The sequence below is a fragment of the Arachis hypogaea genome, chromosome 16, assembly GCF_003086295.3.
Source record: "Arachis hypogaea cultivar Tifrunner chromosome 16, arahy.Tifrunner.gnm2.J5K5, whole genome shotgun sequence".
Lineage (NCBI taxonomy): Eukaryota > Viridiplantae > Streptophyta > Magnoliopsida > Fabales > Fabaceae > Arachis > Arachis hypogaea.
The window spans coordinates 150,823,959-150,833,834 of NC_092051.1; the positions used below are offsets into that span (position 1 = coordinate 150,823,959).

Sequence of the window (9,876 nt, forward strand, 5' to 3'; positions counted from 1 at the left end):
TAGCTAATTACAAAAATAACCTTGATTTATGTAGGTTAGCACACAAATCAGACAAAGTGGTCCTAACACTTGTCTTGAGCTAAAGGTTAAGATGGCAGATTAATTAAATTATTGATAGGGACTACTAAGGAAAATTCCCAGAAAAGATGGTGCAATGTGAAGGCATGTTTTAGCGAGAAAAAGGTAAATCTGACTTCTAACATACGGCACTTGCAAATAATTGAAAAAGCATTCTATACCACTGTGGTTTCAAAGAATACAAAGTGGTAAAATTTGGATACAAGACATAAACACAGTCATTAACTGCAAGTGATATAGCTTACCACTAATATGTGATAATAGTAATATATCAAAACTAAAAACATCACTTATGAAATTGGAATCTAAGAAAATGATTGAGTGGAGAAAATCAAAAGGGGCAAAAATGGGAAAGCTCAACATATCATTCCAATCTCAATTTCAAAAACATCACTAGTGCAGGACTCTATATTGTGACATTTAAGGTATTAAGGCTAAATACACTGCCAAGGTTGTTTAACCTATGTATACGGGCTCCCCGAATTTTCTAACCTGATTGATTGCGACTTGATTTATGATGTCGTCTCTCTTTCCTATATCTTGATTGTTCAGGATCGAAACCACCTTCCTGTGCTCCATAGACAGCCCATGAAGGTGTAGCAGTCATGTAATCTGTGCTGTCAAAAGTTCTTCCAGACGCCACCTGATTTTAAATGAAGTTTCATAAATAAAATAACAACTCAAAGTCGGTTCAGCATAGCAGGAAAGCCAGGAAAACAGACACCTACCAGGTCATGAAATTTATCGTAGTCTATCCATGTATACCACTTGTCATCAATCTTGAACTTCTTAGTCTTTGCTAAGAGAACACAACATGAATGAGCATGTTCACAAGCAACTTCATACTCCCCTTGGCTTTTCAGAGCAAGGGCCTCTGAAAAAGCTTTCACATCAGCATGCCAAGGCACATTTTCCATCGTCAATTTTGATGTGGCAGAGCTGCAAAAGAAAATCAAGAGATAATTGTCACTGAATGGTGCTTTTGACAAACGAGAAGATATCTTGAGCAAAGAGGGTGCACAGAAGAGAAGGAAGAAGCATACGAGCCACAATATGTAACTCCCTTGATTTCAACAAAGTCAGGTTCTCCAATACTAAAGAGCTTGTAATAAGCATCAACATCTTCAGTGTTCCAACCTTTCACCAATGTCAAGCGGTATACAGTTCTTTGATGTTTTTCCTTCAGGGCTGTCAAGGAATCCTGGCACATAATAGACCAGTTGATCAAGAGAACATAGAATATATCAAATGGCAACATAAAATAAACTGATATAGGATAAAGGACCATATACTAAGGATCCTCAATTTGAATCCAAACCAGAGCTTGGCAACATCAGGCAGGAAAACTACATCTCTATAAAACTGTAAGTGAAATTACACATTTCACATCCTATGCTTATTGTTATTGATTACTGTGATGATTTGTTATCAGAATATAATTTCACACAGTTTTTCACTGTCAATTAAAATGGACTCACAATGAATCGTTCCCAGAAATCTCCAAAGAGTGGCCTATCAATTGCCTTCAAGGAGTCTTTTGTTGCAGCATCTACACTGACATATAACTGCAAGACACAAACAAGAAAATTAAGTTTGGCTCGTATACAAGCATGTTTTAAGATGTGAAACTCTGGAAGCTACACAAAACCTGGGTGAGAGGCTTCATTGACTTTATTTTATCTGGAAACTGTGCATTTGTCACCAGAAAAGTGGAAATTCTCCTTTTGTGCAGTTCATCCACAAGTGTATTTATCTCTGGATACATAATAGGTTCCCCAACAAGAGATAATGCACAATGTCGTGGTGTAAGACCTTCGTTTAGTCGCTCCAGGGTAACTCCTACGATAAAGTTAGAGTGGATCAATTAAAGTGATGACAAAGATATTGATTATCCCACCACAACAGCACACATGCATATATTTGGAGGTGAGTCCTAAAACTGAAGTCATTACATGCATAAAAGTGCAACCCCTAGCAAAATATTGAAATAGGAAACTTTTTTGTCAGCTCTATTGTCTAACTGTGTGGGTTCATCAATCAGCAACATAGCTTCATACTATGAAATTATCAAGCATAAAAACATAAATTTACCAGGAACTCCTTTCATTTGTTTAATCATATTTGAATGCATCTCTATTGCAGAATTTACAATCTCTATTGGATCATCCATCTTCCATTGCCAACTTTTTCCCACTGGATTTGTGTGATGTCTCCAACAAAAAACACATTTATTTGCACAGGCCAGGCTAGGGGTTGCCTCCATGCACCTATTCATTCAAAAAAAAAAAAAGGGGGAAAACCAAAAGCAAATGTTTAGTGAAAATGATTCCAAAATACCAATGACTGGATAATAAAATTAAGGCTACTACAGTATGCCAAAGTAACAATAATATACCACATGTTTTTCTTCCATATATTTATTTATTACCTTCTCTTCCTTTTCTGTTAATTTTTTTAAAATTATTGATACACTACAATGTGATGAGATTTACTCTTACATTACAGAGTGCAGTATTATAAAAACTATGAAGGTCAGGCATAATGAAACTAACGTAGTGAATAAATATCTATAGTTGCCATCTAAAAGAAATCTAAAAGTTGTAGCACCTCAAGCATAATGAAACTAACAGTACCTAAAACAAATAAAAGAGCACAGTAAGGCAAGTTACTTTACCTATGGCTCTCAATACCATAGAATGAATGCTTGTAGCAACCACCCCGTCCTCGAAGCTGTGACTTGGTCCATCTACAAATCTTAACACCGCTATGCGAACCAATAATTTTATACCCCTGCAAATTGACAGTGAACATCAATAAACCAATATATGAAACTCTAAAGTCTAATATGCTTGCTTCTCTAAACCAATAATTTGCAAATAGCAAATTTCTGCACGGCATTATATCCATAGATGTCATTATATAAAGCACAACCTAATGGTTTTTAGATCACATTCCGCAATTTTTAGCAATTGTAGTAGTTACAATACCATAGCAACACCAACTGTATCTGCAATTTGAAACCAATACTATTACAATGATGATATTATACCTGCTTCTCTAAATTAGCTCTAATAACTGGAGTCACCATTTCCCTTTGGCCATTCACTTTTCCATTTCCATTACCATTACTCTCAGCTGCCGCTGCCGTCTTCTTCCTTGGTGGCACCTTCCCAGCAATGTCCTCAAGATCAACAATTTCCTCTTCCTCCAAATCACTCTCTCCTTCAGATTCCTCCTCAGAATCATAAACCCCACACTCCAAATTACCATTAACCCCATTTTCCAAAACCTTGCCTTTCAAAAAACCAACAACCTTCTCACACCACTTCTCAAAATCCAAATCCAATTCACCACCATCAACATCACCTTCCCCTAAAGGCACAACCTCACTCCCACCCAAATCCCTAATCTGCTTCACAAAACCCTTAGCCACCGCATTGAACCTCTCTCCATAAGCTCTACTCCCCACACCAAACACCCCGAACCTACAACCCTTCAGAAGCAACGCCCCAACCCTAAAATCCTTCACGCTCTCCGCGAGCCACGTGGCAAAAAACCGTGCTCCAGAAGGTGGATTCCCATCTTCCCAAGTCGAAGCAACGATGAGAACTAGGGTTTCTTTCGGTAAGTCTTCGGGCTCGTAGCTCTGAGCATCTACGAGGTCGAAAACGACGCCCTTTGAGGCTAAGAGATTGTGGAGGCGCTGTGCTAGGTTTTTGGAAGTTCCGGTTTGTGAAACGAATAGGATTTTGCCACGTGTAGTGTGTTTTGAAGAGAGAGTGAGGGTTTTGAGGTGGCGCAAGCGGCGAGACTTGTAGAGGAAGTAGAAGGTTGTGGCGGAGAAGAGAGCGAGTAGCGTCACACGCGCTGGGAAAGAAGACAATGCAGAGGGCATTTTAGGTATTTCCTTTTTCTCTTGCAGCACTGAAACAAAGGAATGGGGAAGAAGACGACGACGTCATAAACGAATCGTATGATTAATGGGCTTTAATTTAAACATGATAGCCCAATACATTATGGGCTCCTCTTTAATGGGCTCATTGCTTTTTGGGACTTGTGTTTTGGGCTCAGTTTACCATAAACAAAATCAAATACCAACAAAAAAAATTCTGTCAAAAAGAAAAAAAATTAAATTAAATTACCATGAGATTATTTGTTCCTATAAATCTACTTCCTCTTTGTTAGTGTCCAATTTTATTTTCTTAATATAAATTTCTTTATATATTAATTATTTTCCTTTAAGAAAATATCATAAAATAATCTTATGGTTTATAAGATTTAAACTGGCTTACAAATTGGTATACACTACAAAGCTTGAAGATAACATTAAGCCAATAATAACTACAACTATTACAAAATCTAATATACAAATGGAGGTTGGAAAATGTAAAAATAAAAACAGGTATAGAATCATTTGAATTTGTTAGATGAAGAATGACTATGGAAAAACTCCCTCGTCAATTTTAGTAATTATTCACATGCAGTTGTCTTTATATGAAGATAATAGTATCATCTAACAATTTTTAACTTGTCATCTTCACACAAAAATAAATGCACGTGAATTTTCACCGTCAAATTTTCACTCTTTAATTTGAATGAATGAAGGTCTTGATGATTTAAGCCGAATTGGCTATTTTTGTGATTTATATGGTGTGGTAGAAGGAAGAAACTTTGATGCATGATGCATATAAGGAAGAAGATTAATAATTTAAGGCCTCCATATAGTTTTCTGTGCACATAAGATACCCTCTTTGTCTTGAGCAAAGGTCATTCTTATCTCCCATTTCATGCTTCTAAGTATTTCTTCCAATGGATTAAGAATTTCAACTTTGTCACGTATGATACTCCATCCTCCAGGCCTTAACATTCGATCCATCTCAACAACAATAGATACAGGTTGCTTGCACCTGCAAAACTCAATCCTTAAATTTATTATTATTTTTCTTTTAATATGAATGCTGCAAACAAAAAAATACGATAGAATTACTCGTATTATATCAATTATAATATGGTATCAGAGTCTATCCTATGATAGTTATTGAGTGGTATGCAGATGTTCGGTCGATTCTAATAATGTCATGAACCATCACTATCTCAAAACTTAATCTAACTTTGAATTCTAAAAGCTCTAATACCATATCATAAGTTAGTATTTTGTGACATATAATTCTAGGTGAAAACTCACAATAATTCTAACTTCACTATGAACAAGAAGTGAAACTAAAATTGATGTCATGGAATAACACTTGGAAACTGAAACTTTAGGAAAATTGCATATTGATACCTGTTTTTGAGCCGTGAGAATAAATGATCAGCATGCAAAAGATCATATGTTCTTGGGTAAGTACCAAATGACTCGCACCAATCATGGTAGACACCAATTAGGCCGCGTTCAAAAATGATGGGAAGTGTGTCCGGCGCGTGAACAGGTACTACATTCATCACCCAGACATTCGGTTGAGACCGAGAGAGGGCAGCAGCGAATCTGTGTTTTTGCAGCAGAACAAATTATCATCAACCATGTTTCTAGCATATTTTCATGTGCATTCAAATATGTATCAGAGAAAAAAAATATGCAGCTCCTTAAGTATATTTAGTGCATGTATGAATGAGAATTTAAATGTGCTATAGGAGCATAGATAGCATACAAGTATTTCTGTACTACAAGCTCTATGACTTTCACATCAAGTAAAAAATCGAGTTGTTTCGCAGGCCTACCCTCCATAGATGGTTTTCATGTCCATTACATTTCGGATGCTCGGCCAGTTAATGCCCAATCCATTGAGATAGGACCTGTTAACAACAGCATTCCAGTGGTTCATGTCAGCAACCAATTTCTCTTTGCTGCTTATCCAATCAGGATATGATTCAAGCCTCTTTGGCCATTGCTCGGGCCACTCTGCTCCATGTTGTTCAATTCCAATTGGAATGCTGTGCAAACAACTCTTCATTCGAACATACCTATTTAGATAATAAGGTAAGTCATATGATGTAGAAAGCCAAGTTGGATAAATCATGAAGCAGTTTTGGCAAAATAATGTAACAGAAGCATACCATGCTGCATCAGGATTTTCACTCTCTTTGCAAAGTGGTGGAATTTTCTTCCTCCTCAATTCATATATCTCATTTCCTTCAGGCTTTTGATATATTTTAACTCCAACTTCACCAACGTCGTCACTTTTATGTGCCAGAACATTCCAACAAATAGATGCTGTCAATGAAGTCATGGCTGCAAAAGAAAAAGATGCATCAATGTTACTTGTATAGCAATGCAAGAATGTACCACAAAAAAAGAGAAGATGGGGGTGAAGAAAATAATGAACTGCAAGAAACAGTTTGATTTAAAGTGAGACTGACCAACCTTCTTCTTCTTCAATGCTGTCATGTTTAGTCGACATAATAAAGTATCCACTCGGTCTTAGAATCCGATTCATCTCGAACAGAAGCTTACCCCCTAAAACAGGGAGAAAAATTGAGTTATTGTTGTAATATGATAAGTAGAATTTGGAGAACAGAACCATTACTTCAAAAAGGTGCAAAGAAATGGACACAAACCATTCGAATGCCAAGGGATGCTGCAACCCCCACAATGAATAGCATCAAAAGCTTGACTTGGAAAAGGAAGCCTTCTTCTACCAAAAGGGCTAACTACTGCCGGAAAGCCACGTTCGAGTGCCACCTGAGCTAAGTCCACTAGATCATGCTTCAAGCCTAGGGTCAATGTTAAAACATCTCTATCAAGAAGCGCAGCCACGAAACTTGAATCTGAACACCCAATTTCAAGGACAACACGAATGTTTTTTCCCCACTCAATGTCTGGTACCATCTGTAATATTCAGAACAGTATTCAAAACGTTTCCAAAATAATCATGTTGTTAAAGGCACAGATGCATTTCTATCCTATTGTTCCTAAAGAGAGCACCTTTGTGAATGTGAAAATATCACTGATCAATGAGTGTGCTTGTGTAAACAATAAGTGGAAACATATTTAAGATGCAACATAAACACCAAGCTTGAAACTAGATGCTTCCTAGGAAAATGCAAAACGCATGTCCTCAAATTACTAACAATATATCATGTTTGTGAAATAAAACTCTAGCTGTTGCAACACCCTAATAGAACACTTACCTCTTCAATTGACTCAAGATAGTGCTGAATCCCACCTTTGAACTCAGACTGGTTTTGAGGAAAAGTAAGATACTCGCCGGACTCCACCAACCAACTATGCTTCTTCATGTAAGCAGCGAGTCTCGGGTGTGCAACATTCTTGAACAATATCTGCACTGACACAAGATGTTTATACCATTAAGGAAGATACACTTCAACTCACCAACACTTAATCTAACTTTTTCAGTTCATGTACCTTTGATTTGCTCTCAGGCCATGGTTGCGAATACCCGTATCCACCATGAGGAAGAGGAACCAAACACATTACTGGCGCCCTTGGACAACTCCTCTCAGTATGACGGTAACTCTGAACCTTTCCACCACCAACTTCAATATCAATACAAGGAATATAGTTATGCTTGCTCCGAGTACTACACGATTTCCACTTATAGCTAGCATTTGGATCAAACAATGGCCCTTTAAACTGTCCCTTGCTTGTTCCCACACCTCCATCTTCAAACAGTTTAGAATCCTGATCCAGAGATTCAGCTAAACCACTGTCACCACCATCATCCATTTCAAAATCCACACCCACTTCACCATCACGATCAGACCCTTCTTTTTCACCTTCCAACTCTCCTTCACTCTCCTCTTTCTCTTCCTTATCATCTGATTCATCATTACCATCAGATTCAGACACTTCATTTGCTCTCACTTTATCTTTATCTCTATCATTCTTATGCACCCTTTTATGTGGTGCCACCCCTTTGTCATGTTCTGGAGGTACGGTGGCAGAACTATTACCCTTCTTTTCATCCTCCCCCAACACATCCTTCTCCTTATTCGACACGCCACCAAAATTTTGCTTTTCCTCTGCCTTAGTCTCCTCCTTCTTGTGTGGTAGTTGTGTTTGTGTTTGAACCCCTTTAGAAGAAGTAGAAGAGGAGGAAGAAGGTTCTATAATGTCTTCAAAGCTTTCCCTTTGTGTGGTAATAGACGAAGACGAATTCGAGAACACCCCCCACACAAAGATGAAGCACAAACCCAACATTGTCACAGCTGTCATCTTCACCCATAACCCATATGGGCGTTTCACTTTCCTAGCCAACTTTGCAATGGCCATCAATCACTCACTCTAAATTCACCACTATCCCAAAATCCTCTAGAATTCAACTAATCTTGCACGAATCGAATCGAATCGAATCAGACCGAGTCAAGCCACTATATCTAAAATCACAAATCCACATCCACTACACTCTAGCTAATCTAATTGGGGCAAAATCAGCTAACAATGAAGTAAATTTCTCAGTTCTCACACACCCTTAATCTAAAAATCTGAAGTTCAGCACAAGCTAGCTTTATTCATCTACATCTAAGTAAAAGATTAAGAAAATGTTGAGAACAAACATAGCAATATTCACTCACAACCTAATAGGCACCAAGCTAGATTTATCATATATGAATCTAATAGGCACTTTATAGTGAAATTTTAAATGAAATTCTCAAATCTGAGAAGGCACCGTACCTGATGAAAGTGAAGATAGTTAAGGTGTTACTGTTGATAGGAGAAGTGTCAGTTTCAAAGTGACTCAAGAAGAAAAGAATAGAAATAAATGAGATTTTGGCAAAAATAGAAAATGGGTGTTTGAGTTATTGGAGGTGGAAATCAAGAAGAGATTAAAAAGATGATTTTTTTTTCCCCTTCCTTTTTTCGTGCTAATATCAGTTTGAGATTCGATTGAGGAATGAAGAGAAGTACAGAGACAACTACTGTTTAGTCAGCGCTTTCAACTGTAAGAAAGCAAAAGCATCAACTTTGGTGGGTTTTTTTTTTTTTTGTCAATGGAAGTCTTTTACTCCAAGTATTAGATATTTTTTTTTTGGGTGTTTACATCTGTTGTAAATTTTCTTCTCTTTTCAATAAATGAATAAAAATAAAATAAAAAATATTGTTGGGTTTGTGTCATTGTGTGAATGTTTTACTCTCTATAAAAATTAATGATATTTTTAATTATTAATGTAATTTTATATAAGATTAAAAATACTATCTTTTATTGTTAAATATATTTACTGTGAGATAAATAATATTAATGTTTTAAAGAAGAAGAATGTATCTTTATTGTGATATAAATTCACAGGGAAAATTAGTGCATATGCCACAATGCTTAAGAGGATTTAATTTACAATAATACACTTAGCTAAAGAAAGTTTGAGCAAATATTCTTCACACTTTTAAATTCTAATTCCTCAAAAAATTGTAACACCCCGTTTATCATTTCATTGACCTACAAGGAGGGGTGTGGTACAAATAAGCAATTGCTAGTGCACATAATTTAGCACCACCATGTTGTTTGATTGCTTGAGCATGGGGGTGATGACAATGTGTCAAACATACCAAAAGTCCAAAAGGATCCAACCAATGTTCTGTACAAATAACATTACTCTTGGTAATGTGGCTTTGACTTGCTAATAACAAGCAATTGCTATGGTACAAACAATTATCAATCTCATACAATTAAAGAATAGGCAAATTCATCACTTCCTTTTTGCCTCATCTTCCCCCACCAATCTCCACATCTTGTGTTTCCAATGGTTTAGGGAAAACTTCATTTTAAACATATATTATTCATAAAATATTCACTAAATAATAACTCATGAATAAAATAAAATGTAACAAATTAAATTATAAGT

At 36.5% G+C, this 9,876-nt stretch overlaps 2 protein-coding genes across 3 annotated transcripts; both read right to left on the bottom strand.

The window, feature by feature from the left end:
• Positions 1 to 217: 217 nt before the first annotated feature.
• LOC140179754 (S-adenosyl-L-methionine-dependent tRNA 4-demethylwyosine synthase-like) lies at positions 218 to 4,261 on the bottom strand. Its single transcript, XM_072219498.1, has 8 exons — positions 3,128 to 4,261; positions 2,753 to 2,868; positions 2,170 to 2,345; positions 1,727 to 1,917; positions 1,557 to 1,643; positions 1,122 to 1,279; positions 807 to 1,017; positions 218 to 721 (listed from the first exon to the last, which is right to left on the bottom strand). The coding sequence occupies exons 1-8, from the start codon at positions 3,971 to 3,973 to the stop codon at positions 566 to 568; spliced, it is 1,941 nt and encodes a 646-aa protein (XP_072075599.1). The 5' UTR covers positions 3,974 to 4,261; the 3' UTR covers positions 218 to 565.
• A 118-nt stretch (positions 4,262 to 4,379) lies between these two features.
• LOC140179752 (probable methyltransferase PMT28) lies at positions 4,380 to 9,080 on the bottom strand. 2 transcript variants are annotated; one of them, XM_072219496.1, is made up of 9 exons: positions 8,711 to 9,010; positions 7,442 to 8,557; positions 7,207 to 7,356; positions 6,634 to 6,904; positions 6,440 to 6,532; positions 6,133 to 6,307; positions 5,797 to 6,039; positions 5,363 to 5,563; positions 4,380 to 4,985 (listed from the first exon to the last, which is right to left on the bottom strand). In XM_072219496.1, the coding sequence occupies exons 2-9, from the start codon at positions 8,306 to 8,308 to the stop codon at positions 4,787 to 4,789; spliced, it is 2,199 nt and encodes a 732-aa protein (XP_072075597.1). In that variant the 5' UTR covers positions 8,309 to 8,557; positions 8,711 to 9,010; the 3' UTR covers positions 4,380 to 4,786. The 2 variants fall into 2 exon arrangements, with proteins under 2 accessions (XP_072075597.1, XP_072075596.1); XM_072219495.1 differs by having other exon boundaries at positions 7,442 to 9,080.
• Between the last annotated feature and the right edge of the window lie 796 nt (positions 9,081 to 9,876).

What these genes read in the sequence shown, in the direction of transcription:
- LOC140179754 (XM_072219498.1), bottom strand. Translation starts at nt 3,973, where the DNA reads ATGCCCTCTGCATTGTCTTCTTTCCCAGCGCGTGTGACGCTACTCGCT. An exon ending in GAGCTAATTTAGAGAAGCAG is followed by an intron (nt 2,869 to 3,127) that starts GTATAATATCAT and finishes GTCAATTTGCAG; the next exon opens with GGGTATAAAATTATTGGTTC. An exon ending in ATTTCTGGGAACGATTCATT is followed by an intron (nt 1,280 to 1,556) that starts GTGAGTCCATTT and finishes ATTATGTGCCAG; the next exon opens with GATTCCTTGACAGCCCTGAA.
- LOC140179752 (XM_072219495.1), bottom strand. Translation starts at nt 8,308, where the DNA reads ATGGCCATTGCAAAGTTGGCTAGGAAAGTGAAACGCCCATATGGGTTA. An exon ending in GGCCTGAGAGCAAATCAAAG is followed by an intron (nt 7,357 to 7,441) that starts GTACATGAACTG and finishes GTGTCAGTGCAG; the next exon opens with ATATTGTTCAAGAATGTTGC. An exon ending in GAAAATCCTGATGCAGCATG is followed by an intron (nt 6,040 to 6,132) that starts GTATGCTTCTGT and finishes TTATCTAAATAG; the next exon opens with GTATGTTCGAATGAAGAGTT.